The sequence below is a fragment of the Osmerus mordax genome, chromosome 16 (genome assembly GCF_038355195.1).
Source record: "Osmerus mordax isolate fOsmMor3 chromosome 16, fOsmMor3.pri, whole genome shotgun sequence".
Lineage (NCBI taxonomy): Eukaryota > Metazoa > Chordata > Actinopteri > Osmeriformes > Osmeridae > Osmerus > Osmerus mordax.
In genome coordinates, this window is record NC_090065.1 from 1,988,490 (window position 1) to 2,006,415 (window position 17,926).

The following is a 17,926-nucleotide window of genomic DNA, read 5'->3' on the forward strand; positions in this document are numbered from 1 at the left end:
ACAGTCTCTCTATCTCCCTATCTCCCTTCTCTCCTCTCTCTATCTCCCTTCTACAGTCTCTCTATCTCCCTATCTCCCTTCTCTCCTCTCTCTATCTCCCTTATACAGTCTCTCTATCTCCCTATCTCCCTTCTCCCCTCTATCTCTCTTATACAGTCTCTATCTCCCTATCTCCCTTCTCTCCTCTCTCTATCTCCCTTATACAGTCTCTCTATCTCCCTTCTCTCCTCTATCTCCCTTCTCACCTCACCTCACCTCCCACCTCTCCTATCTCTGCTTGCTCATCTATCAATGAAGATCTGTTTACAGCGCTCCTCTCACAGGTCTCATACCTCTACAATAACACACACACACACACAGTAGGAACAGTGTAGGCAGTCAGTCACGGTTCATGTAAGCCTACGTTATGAAGAAAGCTACCGCTGCTTTTAAAACTGAACCAGATTATGATGTAATGCCTAACTAGATGTTATAGAGACACCAAGGCCAGTCTAGTGGGGGAAGGTTCAGGAAAACATGTTGCTACTTCTAACACCAAACAATTACTCAGGGAAAGATCTTTGAGAATGAATGACTGAAGCAGTCAACTGATTATCTGCAATGACACAGCACATTTACTGTGGTGAAGAAGATGGTATTAGGGTAAAAGGTTAAGGGGACCTATTGTCATGATTCAGAGCATGTGAGTCACTAACTCACATGCATTGAAAGCTGTAGCATAAACACACCACACCCCTGCAGCTACACTGTAGGCAAGAGGCTTTTCTGGTTTTTTCCGAGGATGAGTTTGGTTAGCAGACGCTCTGGATAAGAGCGTCTGCTAAATGACTAAATGTAAATGACTAAATGTAAATGGGTGCATCTTTAGTCGTGCGTTTGTACATGCCATAAGGCCATAATCCAGAGAACGGTTTTATAATAACATACCGCAGACCTTGAAGGGTTTAGATGTGTCCATCACTGTGATCGTGACAGGGTAGCGGGTGTAAATAAGTGTGAAATACATTCCTAGCCTATCTAGCAAGGCTGTAGGAAGTTTCGAGGGCTATTAATATACAACATGTGTTGTACAAGCGGTACAGAATAGGGTGTTTCAGGACACGTCTGATTTCATGCTTCATTCTTTTTGACACGAAGCTCACTTTTGACAGGTTGGTGTCTAGCTAGAAAGCAACACTGGAGACTCTTATCTCAAACTGACATGTTTTGTCTATAGGTTGGCAATGCTTGATTGGTGTCTCGCTTCTCTTGTCAACACATCCAAAGCGCGCTTCGATTGTTGGGCTGTGTGGCTAGCTAAGAATGTAGGTGTTCAGCAACTAGCAAATTACAGATTATCAGCATTCTAACCCTAAACCCAAAAAACTCTTACCTTGTCGCTATCTTCACACCACCTGTAGATTCCTCTTGTTTTGGTCGTAGATCTAATTCAGCTTCGTTTTTCTATTATTGCTAGCGGAGGGACAATGCACTTTGACTGTCTGAGTGTATTTAAGTGTGAAGTTCGTAACTATTTTACACACAAATACTGTACGTTAGCAAGCATTAGCCAGTCTGCTAACAAGCTAGCATAAGCTATCTGATAAATTGCTCAAAACCTATTAACGTTGTTAGAAAAACAAACTCTACAAAGTTTACTTAAGTTGGGGTTTTAACATGTTTCAAACCTGGAAGAACACATTTGTTTTTGCTGTTCCACTGCCCCAACTGACTTTGCGTGACTGAACACTTCCATGCTGTTTTGCTAGACTGACAACGATAGTGGATGGTTTGACAAGGGCGAGTACAACGGAATTCTGGGAGTTGAAGTCAGTGGTTGGTAGCGCATGCCTGGATAGGTCCATTCGAGGGGCGTTTACACAGAAAAAACGTGAAATTCCCTTTTTTTTTAAGAGGATTTTTTTGTCCCTTTGTGCAGCTAAAGAAAGCATATTCACACATTCACAACACACGTGCTCGTATCCTAGTTGTTTTATTGTTTTGGCATGCAAGTTGTAAACATAACTCCAGAAATGAACACGTAACTATGCGAAAATTTCCAGTTTTACATTTGCAGAATCGCAGCAGGTAATAAATAATATTAAAACGCTGAACTTGAATGTAAGTGTATACATGTGATTCTAGCTTTGTACGGGATGTCTGGGCTCACGTGCAGTGAGAATCCTAAGGCATTAAGTACATAGTAGAACAAAAACGACCAAGTTTGCAGAAACAGAATTGAAACGAAATGATAATCAACGACCACCACAGTGAAGGAACTGCAGCACAGCTCCGTCAAACTAAGTACACTTCATAATCGGCCCATTGCCTCAAACGCACTTGTTTGAACAGCCAAAAATAACAAATACATATTTTATACATACAGATTAAATTACACAAACTGTATGAGCCATATGCCTTGACACCTATAAACCTAGTACTGTGTAAGACTATAGCCTGTGCCATGGGACTGTACACTGCCTAGTGTGCATTGTATCTACAGCGAGAGGACAGGGCTCTAAAAAACTGTTGAGAGACCATTTACAGAGACCCTTACAGAATATTTACGTTCCACTCTTCACACAACCAAGACCACATGTAAGTGGGGAAGCAAAACACTCTCTCCCCCCCCTCTTCTCTCTCTCTCCTCCCCTCTCTCTCCCCCTCTTCTCTCTCCTCCCCTCTCCCTCCCTCCCTCCCTCCCTCTCTCCCTCTCTCTCTCTCCCCCCTCTGTCTCCCCCCCCCTCTTCTCTCTCTCTCTCCTCCCCTCTCCCTCCCTCTCCCCCTCTCTCTCTCCCCCCCTCTTCTCTCTCTCTCCTCTCCTCCCCTCCCTCCCCCCTCTTCTCTCTCTCTCTCCTCTCCTCCCCTCTCCCTCCCTCTCTCTCTCTCTCTCTCTCTCTCTCCCCCCTCTCTCTCTTCTCCCCTCTCCCTCTCTCTCTCTTTCTCTCTCTTCCTCCCTCTCTCCCACCCTCTTCTCTCTCTCCCTCCCTCTCCCTCCCTGATCAGGGTAGGCGGACGCCCCAGACCACCAGGCCGGTCAGTTGGTGAGGCTCCCCTTCTTTCCTGTCCACAGCTCCCGGAGCTCCACCTGGCAGCCCAGGTCCCGCAGGGCGGCGCGGCCCACGTCGTGGCAGTCCTGGTGGGTCGCCAGCGCCTGGCTGATCAGGGCCTCCGCTCCCATCTCCAGGATGGGCTGGGTGAGCTTCTGCATGCGGGCCACCATGTTCCTCAGCAGCATGCACGCCTGTTTCTGGACAGGGGACAGGAAACAGGAAGTGTCTTCAGACAGTATGGACCATAGATATATATAAACACTAGATGTCTCGTCCGCGTTGCCGGACAACGGAGTCAAACGTCCGCACGTGGCGGCCATCTTGCTACAGTCAACTCGCTCACCCGTGACATCATATCAACGTCAGAGATGTTGTTATGCCACTGCATACTTATGAATAATTCAACAGCGATAAATGAAAGCGATCCCAGGTAAAGTTAACGTGAGTTGTGAAGAGCATGTGGTTCACATGTGAGGTAGGGGGCCGAGGGGGCGGGGCTACCTGCACGTTGACGTCCTGGGGGTGTGTCTTCATGGCCTGCAGGGCAGCCATGGCCCCGCCCTCGTCCATGATGACTCTGCAGTTGCTGGGTTTCCGGAGCGCCAGCACGCTAAGCGAGGCGCAGCCCTGGTCACACACCTGCAGAGGGTCAACAACGGCACCATGAGGAACCAAAACAACAGCTGTGTTTTGTCACACACATGCACGTATGCACTCTCACACACACACACACGCACTCTCTCACACGCACTCTCTCACACACACGCACTCTCTCACACACACGCACGTATGCACTCTCACACACGCACGCACGCAAACATGCATGCACTCTCTTACACGCACGCACTCTCACACACACACGCATTCTCACACGCACTCTCTCACACACACGCACTCTCTCTCTCACACACACCAGGAAGTGTGAACCCTGACTGACCTGTGCGTTAGTAATGTGTCTGTTCATGGCGATGACGATGAGCTCCACGCCGCCGGCGTTCACGATGGCGTCCTTCACGTCATCGTTCCCCGCTATGGCCCTCAGAGCACTCAGCAGCTGGCGGACCAGCTCCTGAGAGGAACACAGACACACGGGAAGGACTACGTTACCCAGACCTGAAGCCATGGCTTACCACACAGCAACACACAGGCTCAGCTACGCTTTGTAGTTTATTCGATTTACAATCCCAAAGAGATGTCATACTGCTCTATGCATACAGAGATATACTCTCTCACACTCTCTGTCTCTCACACACTCTTTCTTTCACACATACTCTCAGGGTAGACTGAACAAACATCCTTGATAACCAGGGCACCAGTTTACGAGGTTTCCCTTCTGGCCTGTCGACATTCCAGCCCTTCCATCTCCCCTGAGCTTGTTCTCACCTGGGAATCCATGCCCTCTGCCAGCAGGCTCATCATGAACTTCAACCCCCCGAGGTCACAGATGTCCTGACAGAACTCGTTCCTCACGGCCAGACGGGATAGGGTGGCACACAACTCGCTCAGCACCAACGTGTTTTCAGGGTGGGCTGGGATGGAGGGAGACAACACATTTAAACAACAACACAAGTTAATCATTGTTTTTCGACTAAGTGCTTTACACTAGCCTACAGGGGTCAGATGGCTGAGCAGTTAGGGAGTCGGGCTAGTAATCAGAAGGTTGCTGGTTTGATTCTCGGCCGTGCAAAATGATGTTGTGTCCCAGAGGAAAGGCACTTCACCCTACTTGCCTCGGGGGGAATGTCCCTCTACTTACTGTAAGTTGCTCTGGATAAGAGCGTCTGCTAAATGACTACATGAAATGTAAATGTACATGAAACCTAGTCACCAAAAGACCGCTCTCCCTAAAATAGGGTGAACGTTTCGACCATGAAATATTCGTCTTCTCTCCGCCCATGGAACCTTCAGCTGTCTGGATTTCCCGTTTCCCCCCCGCAGGCTCTCACCTTTTGCCGCCTCGATGAGCACCTTCAGCCCGCCGTGTTCCAGAACGATCATCTTGGCGTGCTCGTGAGCGTTCCCGAACGTGACCCTGATGTCGTCGTCGAAGGTCATGACCCTCAGCGCCAGACACACCTCCCTGACCAGGCTGGCTCGCGCCGCGTGCTGTGCCAGGGCATCGACCAGCAGCGCCAGCACGCCGGCCTTCACCAGGTCCTGACGGTTCTGCTCGTGCTTCAGGCAGCAGAGCCGCACGGCGCGCACGGCCACGCAAGTCACGTCGGGGTCGTCTCTGTGCGCGGCCAGCACCCTCACCAGGAGCTCGCGGCCCTCTGGGTCCAGCAGGTCGGGCTGTCCGTCCATCAGTGAGGCCAGGGCGGTCAGGGAGGTCAGCAGGGGCCCCGAGCCCCCCAGTGAGGCCCGGCAGGTGGAGAGGATGACGGGGTAGGCTTGCTTCTGGGCCGCCAGGTGTCTCTGGGCGAAGCCGAGCGAACATTGGTGGGTGAAGCGTTGTAGCTCCTTGTTGACGCGGGTGTCCGAAGGCCCGCTGGAGGTCTGGGCTATCTGGAGAGACTCCAGGGCCTGGGTACATCAGGGCGGGTTCATTAGTACTTTTCTTCCTGTATTGTGTTGCTTACTGTACTACTATTATTACTATTATGCCTCAGCAAATCGCCCCTCTGGGACAAATAAAAGTGTTTTGAATTTAATTGAACTTATCAGTATTGGTGACGACGGACGGAATTTCCAAACAATTGTAATAAGGTGTGGAGTGTGTGATATCATTGGCTGAGCAGAAGGCAGTTAGGATTCAGACCGACCTGTAGGACCTCGTGAGCTTGTTCGTCTTGCTCATCAGACACGGCTGTCGGTACAGCCTGAACTATACAGCTCAGGTCCACACCTGAGGATTAGAGGGGGGAACATGTTGCTAGGCGATTGTTTAACGTCAGGCTGCACACCGCTGTTAGTTTAGGTAGGGTTAGTATGGTAGGGGGGGGGGGGTTGTGTATCTGTGTGAGTAACAACCTGTCACATTTCAGTCGTACCTTGAGACTGAAACTGTTCCACTGCTTCCCGCAGTGCTTCGTCGGGGCTCATGTCGAACTCCTCAATGTTTTCCTTGACAACCGCATCGAAGGTTTCTTGGGTTATCCGGCGTAGCGCCATGATCAAGGTTTCAGGCTATTTCTTTCAAACAGATCTGTAATGACAGCATTTCGTTTGTGGAACATTATTATTTTAGCCCTGTAGCTTTGTTGATGGTTGCTGGCTTTGCGTTTTGATACCTGGCTATAACGAGTTGTTTCTTGAACAACGCAAGGCCAGGAATAGCAGCATGGCTAACTAACAAGAAAAAAATGACTTTCTGAATTTAACATGAATGACTTACAGTTTTACAGTTACGGTCAAAAAAACAAAAAAACAATCTCTCACCAACGCCCAATGATGCCCGGTTGCTGCTGCCAGTTGATAACGAACCACAAGCCCAACCTGCCCCTGAACTAACGACAGCGGTTTACGCTATTAACGTAAAACCCTGGCCATTGTTACTGATGGTCACGCAGTTTTTTCTGAATACCAAAATGCGTAACTAAGTCCTACATCTAAACTATCTCGGTTAATGAGAAACATTTGAGTTGTGTTCCGCTTGATGTTATCTTAATACTGAAATTATTTTACATTGGAAATGACCTACAACGATAGTTTGAAACGTTATAAAACATGTGACTGATATTATCACCCATAATTATAAATTAAAAGATATATTAACATAAGATTAATATAAAAGGCGGTTATTTTAAATATGAAACTGCACTAGTGTGGGAGAGCAGTGCACCGCAGGGCTGCCCGGGAACTCACTTTTAGCGACATCGTGTGTCGACTTGTCTATTGCACAGATCCAAGGCCAGCTACTCGGATCCTACGAGCAACATAATCAATCATCAAAACAAAAGCATAGCTGTACGGAGATCAGCGCTCGGAGGGCGAGCCGAAGGGAGAACCAAGCGGGCAGTCTTGACGATTGTTGTTGTTTTTGTTGTCAGCACAATGGCGACGAGCGGAGAGGCCCCAGAACCTTGGTATCTAGCCTTACTCGGCTTTGCAGAACATTTCCGAACATCAAGCCCACCCAAGATCCGCTTATGTGTTCATTGTTTGCAAGCGGTGTTTCAGTTCAAGCCACCGCAAAGGGTGGAGGCCCGAACGCATCTTCAACTGGGTTCGGTTCTATATCACCACACCAAAAACACCGAACTGGCCCGCAGCCACTTGGAGAAAGCGGTGAGCGATCTGTTGGAAACACCGTGGATGTAGTTACGTAGGCCTCAGTTTGGCTATACTGCTGATGCTAATCTCATAGTAGTTGCTAGCATTTTTAAACGTGGAATTTTCCAACACGACTTTAGTGCTAAGTTGATCATGTGCATTGTTGTATAATCATATTAAATAATGCACAATCTGATACGTAATATCAACTGCTGTCGATTTAACTAAGTTGTTTGTTTTTCTTTTTAGTGGTTCATTTCACAACAAGTATCCTTTTGCTCATATTTTGACAGAACCCGTTTGTGTCTTCGTGTGTGCAATTGCATTTGATTCTTCTGTTCTCTTATGATTGTCTCCTTTAAAATCTGTACAACAGTATGCGCAGATATATGCACTACTTAAAACAGTAATGTTTGGCAGAATTGCATGCGTGTTACGCCTTTACAAGTAATGTCAGATTCCCCAGTTCGAAGATGTCAAATTTGAGGCTGCCAGTCTCCTATCAGAGCTCTACTGCCAACAGGTAGGCGATATCTACAAAAAAATGAACAGATTAAAACCAACAGTCAAGTTTGAAAGATTACCACCGCAATTCGTCATTGTTGTTGACTTAGTCAGCATAATGTGTTTGTTATTTCCACTTTGGTTTGTTGGTGATTGAAACCGTCACTGTAGTCAGAATGATAAGTAATCCCTTTGTCATCTTTTTCCTCAATGAGCTGCTTTTGCATGTAAGTGAACTTGGAAACAGTAAGACGATCAAGTAGAGACCTGCCCTTGTAAACTACTGCCCCTGTGTTGCAAAAAAAATACACCACTGGTTGCCAGACATTTCTCCCAAGTCAATTTGGTGTGATGTGGCGCTGATGAATAAACCATCTAAACAGTGAACTGTGCTTGTCTTGTCCTTGTTTGAAGAACCTGGTGGATTCAGCCAAGCCCTTGTTGAGGAAGGCTATCCAGATCTCCCAGCAGACTCCTTACTGGCACTGTCGACTGCTGTTCCAACTGGCGGTAAGAACTTGAACTCCCATTATGCCTCAGTCAAGGATTCTACTTCTGTCTCAATACGTTTTTTTGTATTTTTAAACAGCCTTTGACGTGATTAAAAGTATTATCCAAAAGTACGTTTAAAGTACGTCCAAAGTAGGGTCAACGCTACTTTTATGAATGCTGGTGTTTCGGTTTCCTCGTTCTCGTGTTTTGCTCTACTATGTGGGTAGGTCCATGTTCAGTTCCAGGTCAGAGTTCAACCTCTCTCTCTGTCTGTGTGTCTCTCTCAGCAACTCCACACCCTGGAGAAGGACCTGGTGTCAGCCTGCGACCTCCTGGGGGTCGGGGCGGAGTATGCGCGCGTGGTGGGCTCCGAGTACACCAGGTAGAGGACCACGCCTCCCTCACCCTGCTAATCCTGACCCTGACAGACCATAATACTCTGTTGTGTAGTTAGATAAGGCCTGGTCAGCTGATCTGACTCCTGTGTCTTTCTTCCCTCACACAGAGCCCTGTTTCTGTTGAGTAAAGGGATGGTGAGTTTGCATCATCGCTAATATCGACCTCATTCTATACCCTAGATACACAAGAACGGTACTTTATTTATAATGACTGTCTTTCTTGTCTCCCTCCCTCTCTCCCTCCCTGTCTCCCTGCCTGCCTGTCTCCCCGCCTGACTGTCTCCCTGCCTCCCTGTCTCGCTCTCTGCCTCCCCGTCTCCCTGCCTCCCTGTCTCCCTCCCTGTCTCCCTCCCTGTCTCCCTCCCTGTCTCCCTGCCTGCCTCCATGTCTCCCTGCCTGCCTCCATGTCTCCCTGTCTCCCTCCCACCCTGTCTCCCCGCCCGCCTGTCTGTGTGCCCCAGCTGCTCCTGATGGAGAGGAAGCTGGGCGAGGTGCACCCTCTGCTGACGCTGTGCGGGACCATCGTGGAGACGTGGCAGGGGAACCCCATCCAGAAGGAGTCCCTCAGGGTGTTCTTCCTGGTGCTGCAGGTCACACACTACCTGGACGCAGGGCAGGTACGCACGCTCAGCCTGCCCGCCCAGGGGCCTGTCGGTCTAGTATCTCTCTCTCACTCCAACTCTCTCTCCTGAGGATATGTCTGAGGTTGTGTGTGTGTGTTGCAGGTGAAGAGTGTGAAACCGTGTCTGAAACAGCTGCAACAGTGCATCCAGACCATCTCCACACTCCATGATGACGAGATCCTGCCTAGCAACCCGGCCGACCTCTTCCATTGGCTGCCCAAGGAGCACATGTGTGTGCTCGTCTACTTGGTGAGGAAAAAGAACAAAACAGGACAGAATGACATAATAGAGGAACCCGTGTGAAGCTGGCAGGAGGGTGGTGTAGCTGGCAGGAGGGTGGTGTAGCTGGCAGGAGGGTGGTGTAGCTGGCAGGAGGGTGGTGTAGCTGGCACGGAGGGTGGTGTAGCTGGCACGGAGGGTGGTGTAGCTGGCACGGAGGGTGGTGTAGCTGGTGTGGAGGGTGGTGTAGCTGGTGTGGAGGGTGGTGTAGCTGGCACGGAGGGTGGTGTAGCTGGTGTGGAGGGTGGTGTAAGGACGTTAAAGGTGTTATTTCCTCTTCAAGGTGACGGTCATGCACTCCATGCAAGCAGGCTACCTGGAGAAGGCTCAGAAATACACAGACAAAGCTCTGATGCAGCTGGAGAAACTGAAGAGTGAGTATAGTGTGTGTGTGTGTGTGTAGTACAGTGTTAGACAGACAGGGAGGAGGGGCAACTGTGTGGGGCTGGAGTGTGTTAGTCACTGTGCTGGACACTAATGTGTGTGTGTATTTCAGTGCTGGACAGCAGTCCCATCCTCTCCACCTTCCAGGTGATTCTGCTGGAGCACATCATCATGTGTCGGTTGGTGACGGGACACAAGGCCACCGCCCTGCAGGAGGTAGGGAGGGAGGGAGGGAGGGAGGGAGGGAGGGAGGGAGGGAGGGAGGGAGGGAGGGAGGGAGGGAGGGAGGGAGGGAGGGAGGGAGGGAGGGAGGGAGGGAGGGAGGGAGGGAGGGAGGGAGGGAGGGAGGGAGGGAGCTTGTGAGAGAGCTTGTGAGAGAGCTTGTGAGAAGGATGGATATGAATGGCTATATCCCTTTCAGGAATCTTGGAGGTCGACCTATGTTATAGTTGATTGCGTGTGTGTGCAGATCTCTCAGGTGTGTCAGCTGTGTCAGCAGTCTCCCAGGTTATTCTCCAACCACGCAGCCCAGCTTCACACACTACTAGTGAGTACCACCCTTTACACACATTCATTGACTCTCACACACACACAAACACATTCTCTTTCAGTAATGTACACCCGGTCACACAAACACACATCCACACACTAGCCGTCTCACAGTCTGTGTGTGAGTGTGTGTGTTGTTCTGACTGTGTCTCTGCTGTTTCCAGGGGCTGTATTGTATCTCAGTCAACTGCATGGACAACGCAGAAGCCCAGTTTACCACAGCCCTGCAGGTAAGCCCTGTCACCACACACACACACACAGCCCTGCAGGTAAGCCATGTCACCACACACACACACACAGCCCTGCAGGTAAGCCCTTTCACCACACACACACACAAACACACACACACTGGATTGATTAATTGAGTATAAGTTTCAGGGGGCGGACAGACAACCTCTGACCTGACCTCTGACCTGTGTGTCTTCAGCTGACCACTCACCAGGAGCTCTGGGCCTTCATCGTGACCAACCTGGCCAGCGTCTACATCAGGGAGGGCACCAGGCAACAGGAGGTCAGACAGAGAGAGAGAGAGAGTGTGTGTGTGTTTGTGGTGTGTGTGCCTGTGAGTGCATGTTTGTGTGTGTGCACCTGGGTGTGTGGGGGGTGTGTGTGTGTGTGTCCTTCTAGTTTAACTGGTTCCTCTCATCCCTCTCCAGCTCTACAGCCTTCTGGAGAGGATCAACCCAGACCACAACTTCCCAGTCAGGTAGGAGAACGTTCTAGAACACCCCTCGCGCCAGCCTCACCACAAGCTCGCTGTCAGCTAACCCCGCCTCCATGGGGCTCCATGGTTACACAGTTGTTCAGTGACCTGAACGCCGTCAGGGGTTCTAGGTGTGTGTGTTGGTTGGGTGGTTACTGATGGTGTGACTGCCTCCCCAGCTCTCACTGCCTGCGCGCTGCAGCCTTCTACATCCGGGGGCTCTTCTCCTTCTTCCAGGGACGCTACAACGAGGCCAAGTACGTAGCTTCACCCTCCACCTGGTCTCCACCCTCCCCTCTCCCCCCTCCACCTGGTCTCCATCCTCCCCTCTCCCCCCTCCACCTGGTCTCCCCCCTCCCCTCTCCCCCCTCCACCTGGTCTACACCCTCGACCTGGTCTCCACCCTCCCCTCTCCCCCCTCCACCTGGTCTACACCCTCCCCTCTCCCCCCTCCACCTGGTCTCCACCCTCCCCTCTCCCCCCTCCACCTGGTCTACACCCTCCCCTCTCCCCCCTCCACCTGGTCTACACCCTCCCCTCTCCCCCCCTCCACCTGGTCTACACCCTCCCCTCTCCCCCCTCCACCTGGTCTCCCCCCTCGACCTGGTCTCCACCCTCCACCTGGTCTCCACCCTCCCCTCTCCCCCCTCCACCTGGTCTCCCCCCTCCCCTCTCCCCCCTCCACCTGGTCTCCCCCCTCCCCTCTCCCCCCTCCACCTGGTCTACACCCTCCCCTCTCCCCCCTCCACCTGGTCTCCCCCCTCGACCTGGTCTCCACCCTCCCCTCTCCCCCCTCCACCTGGTCTCCCCCCTCGACCTGGTCTCCACCCTCCACCTGGTCTCCACCCTCCCCTCTCCCCCCTCCACCTGGTCTCCCCCCTCGACCTGGTCTACACCCTCGACCTGGTCTCCACCCTCCACCTGGTCTCCACCTGGTCTACACCCTCCCCTCTCCCCCCTCCACCTGGTCTCCCCCCTCGACCTGGTCTCCACCCTCCACCTGGTCTCCACCCTCCCCTCTCCCCCCTCCACCTGGTCTCCCCCCTCGACCTGGTCTCCACCCTCCCCTCTCCCCCCTCCACCTGGTCTCCACCCTCCACCTGGTCTCCACCCTCCCCTCTCCCCCCTCCACCTGGTCTCCACCCTCCTGGTCTAACGTTCCCTGGTCCACTCCCTTCACCCTCCCCTGGTCTAACCCTTGTGCCCACGGCTGTGCTCATTGTGTGTGTGTGTGTCGCCAGGAGGTTCCTGAGGGAGACTCTGAAGATGTCCAACGCTGAGGATCTGAACCGTCTGACGGCCTGCTCACTCGTGCTGCTGGGACACATCTTCTTTGTGCTGGGGAACCACCGGGTGAGTGGACCACACTCTAGAACCTTCTAACCCAGGACTGCACCATGTCTGAGTCAAACATAGAACCCTCTAGAACAGCGATTCCCAACCTGTGGGCCTCGGCCCACTAGTGGTCCGATCGGGTAATACAGGTGTGTGCTTACTGTGGCCTGGATGGACACTTTGTCTTCTTAGATCGCTCAAATACAAACTGCCGTTAAAGCGAGCTGTTTGGCTCTCGTGGTGTTGTTAAACATGTGTGATAAGCGCAAATTAAGGGAACGGATGTGTTGGGCAGCCACAAAGATATTTGATCTATGCAGGTGGGCTGCAAAGTGGAAAAGGTAATGGCGGGAATGGCTGCTCTAGAACCTTCTAACCCAGGTCATCTTGTTACATGTTACATACTAAAAGCGCAGGTTTAAGGGAAGCCAGGCAACTTTCTTGACGCCCAGTAATCTGACGGGTTTTTTTCTAGAGTGGCTTCAGAACTTTGTGCGCGTAGTTGAGTAGAGTGTAGTTGACTGGCGATCCAGAGGTTGCAGGTTCAAATCCCCCTGTGTATGTTGCCTCTTGTTGTGATGAGTGTTAGTGGTTGTGCTGATGTGTGGTGTGGTTCCCAGGAGAGCAGCAACATGGTGGTTCCTGCCATGCAACTGGCCAGCAAGATCCCTGACATGTCTGTGCAGCTGTGGTCCTCTGCTCTGCTCAAGGGTAAACACTCAGTACACACACACACACTTACACACACACTCACCATGCACACACACTCTCACTACACACACTCACCACGCGCACACACTCTCACTACACACACTCACCACGCACACACACACTCTCACTACACACATTCACCACGCACACACACACTCACTACACACATTCAACACGCACACTCACCACGCACTCACACACTCACTACACACTCTCACTACGCACTCTCACTACGCACACCCACTCTCACTACACACACACTCTCACCACGCATACACACTCACCATCTCTGATGAGACCTGGTCCAGACGGATGCACTATCCGCACCTGATGCGGATAGTGCATCTGAGGTGCTGGTGGTGCTAGCTAGGCCCTGTGTTGATGCAACACTGATGTTCTACTGTGTTCTCTGTGTGTCTCACTCACTATGTTCTGTCCATGTTCCTCATTGCTCTGTGGACGTTCCTCACTGCTGGTGTTCTCTCGTGTTCCTGCAGACCTGAACAAGACGTGTGGGAACAGTATAGATGCTCACGAGGCGGCTCAGATGCACCAGAACTTCTCCCAGCAGCTCCTGCAGGACCACATCGCCGCATGCAGCCTCCCCGAACACAACCTCATCAGCGTAAGAACCAGACAGACAGACAGACAGACAGTCAGTCCAGACAGTCAGTCCAGACAGACAGTCAGTCCAGACAGACAGTCAGTCCAGACAGACAGACAGACAGACAGACAGACAGACAGACAGACAGTGCAGACAGTCAGTCGCTCCAGACAGTCCAGACAGACAGTCAGTGCAGACAGTCAATCACTCCAGACAGTCAGTCACTCCAGACAGTCAGTCAGTCCAGACAGTCAGTCGATCAGCCAGTCAGTCAGTCAGTCATTACAACCCCAGAGGCATTACATCATGTTCACAAGAATGGGGGGTAATCTGGTCCAGGAAAGCAGTTATACAGTATTCTGACTTGAGCGTAAAATATAATCTTGGTGCTACAGTTTTCTAGTCTACTCTGAATACGAGACGTGATCTCCATCCTGTGAGACGCAGTCAGTTGTTTTAACCTTTTTGTGTGTGTGTGTGTGTGTGTGTGTGTGCGTGTGTGCGTGTGTGCGTGTGTGCGTGTGTGCGTGCGTGCGTGTGTGCGTGTGTGCGTGCGTGCGTGCGTGCGTGTGTGTGTGTGTTACAGTGGACGGAGGGCCCTCCCCCAGGTCAGTTCCAGGCCCAGAACGGACCCACTACCAGCCTGGCCAGCCTGCTCTGAGGAGGGAGGAGTCAGGAGGGAGGGAGGGAGGGAGGGAGGGAGGGAGGGAGGGAGGGAGGGAGGGAGGGAGGGAGGGAGGGAGGGAGGGAGGGAGGGAGGGAGGGAGGGAGGAGAGAGGGGGGGGAGGGAGGAGAGAGGGGGGGAGGGAAGGAAGGAAGGAAGGAAGGAGAGAGGGGGGGGGTGGAAAGAAGGAGAGAGAGGGGGGGGGGGGGGTTTGCGGGGGGAGATATAGAAAACACAAATTAATAGAAAGAGGGAGGGAGACAGAGGGAGAGAGAAAGACACACTCCTTTGCCCCAGATTTGCATATGGCCCTGATGTCTGTCTTCACCAACATTTGCCAGCTTCATAGCCGCTGCCATGCCAACATCATTTCCCAGCCAGTAGTGATACAGAACATTACCATGGTTACTTACAGAATTTCGAATTCGAATGACCTTAACTTATTATTTTATCTAGATGTAGTGTTTTTACTGGGGGGTCTCAGTTAAGAGTCAGTTATATTCTGTTTTGAACGACCGTCAAAAGTCGCTCCCACTGTTTGGTTGCTGTGTTTGTGTTCCTCAGATCAGTAACAGTTTGTCTGTTTATTTTCTGTTTACCTATCGTTCAGTGAAGTGCATTGGAGAGCCGGGATAGAGGAACCCAGTGTACAATATTTGTATCTGCTAGTGTTATTTATGACTCACTGAAGATCGTATTGGCTATGTAATTTTGTGGCTTCTTTTAAAATGAGGGAGGTTCAGAGCCAGATACATATCTGTAATTTTTTCCTATAATCTCATTTTCCTCCTCACACACAATCAATATTTTCTATCTGTTTTTCTTTTCGTTTTTGATATTGACTTAAATCTGGACACGTTTGAAAATTATTTTCCAATATGTCCTCTGGTGGTGCCCTCTGTGGTCACAGGGGGGTGCTGCTGGGATGTCTTTGAGCAACCTGTTGTCACATCAAAACAAATACTTTTTTTTTTTATGCATCTATTTTTAAACAGTTACTGATAGGGGTTTTAACCCTTGTCAAACTTGCCCTGGCAATTCTCACAATTCTCAGTCAGTCAGTTTTTATTGTGAAGTGAATAACAACTTTTAAATATTTTATTCTGAAGGCCATAAATGCCATTCTACAATGACACATACTACTGTGCAAAAAAAACAGTTTGACTATTTATATTTCACATTTGAGAATACATCATTTTCTTTAAAGTTTCATTTTGCAGCTTTTTTTCATGCGTGTAGATATTACAGAAACTTAAGAGTTTGTGACTTTTTCCCTTCTTTGTGGATTGCAACATTTTTATGAATAATGCTTTGGAATTTCTGAATTTGGTCAGTTATAAAACAATAGCTTTAGTTATATGTTTTGGATTATTTTCAAGTGTTATATTCCGATATGATGTTGTGAGGCTATATTTTTTAACTCCTGTTTTGAAAGACTTTCTTCCGACACATTATGAAGAAAAAATAATAATAAATTTTCCATAGGAAATTGTCTACTGTGTTTTCTCACTATAATGTTTTTTGGATTCAATGTGTTGGAATTGGTAGATTTTTTACTTGTTATTATTCAATTATTTGTCAGTTGGCCTCGAGTGACCTCACTTTGGAACCCAGATTTGAGAATGGCAGTTGGGATCAGGTGAGGGTCGAGCCTGGGGGGCAACTCCATTCTTTCACTTGGCATGAATGCAAATCGAGAATTTGATAGTTAAAAGTACGTTATATAATACTAGAACTAGGTCCAAGCTTATCTCCTAACTAGCTACATCAAGTTGTAGTACTCTGCATTGCTTATACCTCTCCAGTTCAACTATGTCTCTATAAGACACAAGGGACCGGCTCCTAAAGGTTGGTTATCAGAAACACTGTAGAGTGTTTCCAGGCACTATGGACTGACAGATGTTATGAAACCATTGAGTTCAGAAGACTCGACTGTAAAGCGATTCAGCCAAAATGAGACAAACGCAGGACCAAGTAGCCATTCAACATCATCTTACTATCCTTCATTCCTTATCTAGAAGGAGGAACAGAAACTGGCTTCACCCAAGTCCCCATCTGCCAGGGACTTTCTTCTCAGAAGCTGTTGCTCATTTCTGTCTCACCTTAAAGAACCCCGCAATCCACATATCTAACAACTATTGATTTCCCCAATCAATCATTTTAAGAAGACAGGAGAACAAGTGATGATTGTGGAGAGGAGGGGAAATAAACGAGAGAGAGAAAAAGAGAGGATTCCTGAGAGTGTGGTGCAGCTAACTACAGTGCTGATGTCTCCATCTGATTAGGTAAGACTGAGGTGTCTGAGAGCAGCTGAAGAGAGGCCCCGGCCACTTCCTGCCAAATAGTGAGCTGGCCTGGTGGAGGCAGCTACTTCCTGTATTGTTACAGTGCTTAATGGGGATTAAGTTGAGTCTGTCATGTTGTTACTGGCGGCCATTACCTCATGCAGAGAGAGAGAGAGAAGCTAAAATCTGTGACTGACAACACCACATTCAAGCATTGCTGTTTGAATCTGTATTTAGGAAATTTACTTTTATCTCCCTCGATTGATAGTTTTTTTTTTATTTGCATTTCATTCTAATCTCACAGTGAAAATCCACCGTAGTTCCTTTCGCAAAGAGGCATGAAGAAATATAATAATGTGAATGTTCACAGACCGTTTTCTTTCCTTTCGTAATCTCTTTAGATATATTGAGTATCAACGACACAAACATGGTTTCCATGGGTACTACCGGGACCATGTCCCACAGATTAAGTCTAATCCCAGACTAAAGACATCTCCAACAGGACCCTTCCAGTGGAAATCATCTTTCTTTCCAGACTGGAGGACTCAAAGATAGGTGGAGACACAGTTGTAAACCAATTCAAAGTGGTTTTCAGAGTGTTAGATAATGTTGTATTCAGTGCTAAGGGCGTATGTGAAAGCCCTCTGTGACATTGCTTGTAAAAAGTGCCATAGAAATAACATTTGATTTGTATACCAAACCAGTGTCAGGGTGCTAGGATTTGTTGAATACCAAACCAACCCTGGGTCAGGATGTAAGGGGATGTTAGGGTTTGAGGACTAACAGATTAACAGTTTGGGCTGTTTGGGAGCTACAACTGGGCTACAATTTCCAGGTAAATAAAAATCTCTAACTGCACCGTACCTATATCTTTTTTTGTTAGTTTTGTAAGAATGTGTTTAGTTAGATGTGTGTGTGTGTGGGTGTGTGTGTGTGTGAGTATGTGTGTGTGTGTGTGTGTGTAACTCCAAGTCCTGCAGTCAGGAGTGTGTGCGTGTGTCTGAACAATATGAGAGAAATACTTCACTTTCTGATCAAAAGGCAGCATAGTCTCTCGGAACCTGATGCTCACAAATTATCTTCCTAGGTAAATCTGATTCCTACAGTATGAATCTTCTCCTTAGATAGATCGGGTGCCTTTTCATTTTCTT

At 49.4% G+C, this 17,926-nt stretch overlaps 3 protein-coding genes across 5 annotated transcripts in view; 1 reads left to right on the plus strand and 2 right to left on the minus strand.

Moving 5' to 3' along the window:
* Positions 1 to 1,723, minus strand: part of slc25a42 (solute carrier family 25 member 42) — a 7,323-nt gene extending 5,600 nt beyond the window's left edge. The window contains exons 1-2 of the mRNA XM_067253326.1: positions 1,668 to 1,723; positions 1,373 to 1,452 (exon numbers count right to left, since the gene is read on the minus strand). The gene's annotated coding sequence lies outside the window, so the exon portion shown is untranslated. The remainder of the gene's footprint in view (positions 1 to 1,372; positions 1,453 to 1,667) is intronic.
* Positions 1,724 to 2,965: 1,242 nt separating this feature from the next.
* On the minus strand, positions 2,966 to 6,612 carry armc6 (armadillo repeat containing 6). 2 transcript variants are annotated; one of them, XM_067253540.1, is made up of 8 exons: positions 6,411 to 6,612; positions 6,023 to 6,177; positions 5,795 to 5,877; positions 4,979 to 5,555; positions 4,416 to 4,561; positions 3,970 to 4,101; positions 3,534 to 3,671; positions 2,966 to 3,229 (listed from the first exon to the last, which is right to left on the minus strand). In XM_067253540.1, the coding sequence occupies exons 2-8, from the start codon at positions 6,141 to 6,143 to the stop codon at positions 3,017 to 3,019; spliced, it is 1,410 nt and encodes a 469-aa protein (XP_067109641.1). In that variant the 5' UTR covers positions 6,144 to 6,177; positions 6,411 to 6,612; the 3' UTR covers positions 2,966 to 3,016. The 2 variants fall into 2 exon arrangements, with proteins under 2 accessions (XP_067109641.1, XP_067109642.1); XM_067253541.1 differs by having other exon boundaries at positions 6,367 to 6,443.
* Positions 6,613 to 6,947: 335 nt separating this feature from the next.
* On the plus strand, positions 6,948 to 14,502 carry mau2 (MAU2 sister chromatid cohesion factor). 2 transcript variants are annotated; one of them, XM_067253297.1, is made up of 19 exons: positions 6,948 to 7,259; positions 7,494 to 7,511; positions 7,702 to 7,767; positions 8,163 to 8,258; positions 8,528 to 8,622; positions 8,746 to 8,773; positions 9,100 to 9,255; positions 9,364 to 9,510; positions 9,824 to 9,914; positions 10,037 to 10,140; positions 10,394 to 10,471; positions 10,638 to 10,703; positions 10,901 to 10,984; positions 11,130 to 11,179; positions 11,356 to 11,433; positions 12,418 to 12,529; positions 13,132 to 13,222; positions 13,720 to 13,847; positions 14,413 to 14,502. In XM_067253297.1, the coding sequence occupies exons 1-19, from the start codon at positions 7,026 to 7,028 to the stop codon at positions 14,485 to 14,487; spliced, it is 1,797 nt and encodes a 598-aa protein (XP_067109398.1). In that variant the 5' UTR covers positions 6,948 to 7,025; the 3' UTR covers positions 14,488 to 14,502. The 2 variants fall into 2 exon arrangements, with proteins under 2 accessions (XP_067109398.1, XP_067109397.1); XM_067253296.1 differs by lacking the exon at positions 14,413 to 14,502 and adding an exon at positions 13,951 to 14,371 and having other exon boundaries at positions 13,720 to 13,877.
* The last annotated feature ends 3,424 nt before the right edge of the window (positions 14,503 to 17,926 follow it).

Coding starts and splice junctions, on each gene's coding strand:
- armc6 (XM_067253540.1), bottom strand. CDS start 6,143: ATGGCGCTACGCCGGATAACCCAAGAAACCTTCGATGCGGTTGTCAAG. Junction 5,556..5,794: donor AAGCTCACGAGGTCCTACAG/GTCGGTCTGAAT, acceptor TGATGTACCCAG/GCCCTGGAGTCTCTCCAGAT. Junction 4,562..4,978: donor GCTCATCGAGGCGGCAAAAG/GTGAGAGCCTGC, acceptor CCTCCATCCCAG/CCCACCCTGAAAACACGTTG.
- mau2 (XM_067253296.1), top strand. CDS start 7,026: ATGGCGACGAGCGGAGAGGCCCCAGAACCTTGGTATCTAGCCTTACTC. Junction 8,774..9,099: donor TTCTGTTGAGTAAAGGGATG/GTGAGTTTGCAT, acceptor TGTGTGCCCCAG/CTGCTCCTGATGGAGAGGAA. Junction 12,530..13,131: donor TTGTGCTGGGGAACCACCGG/GTGAGTGGACCA, acceptor TGTGGTTCCCAG/GAGAGCAGCAACATGGTGGT.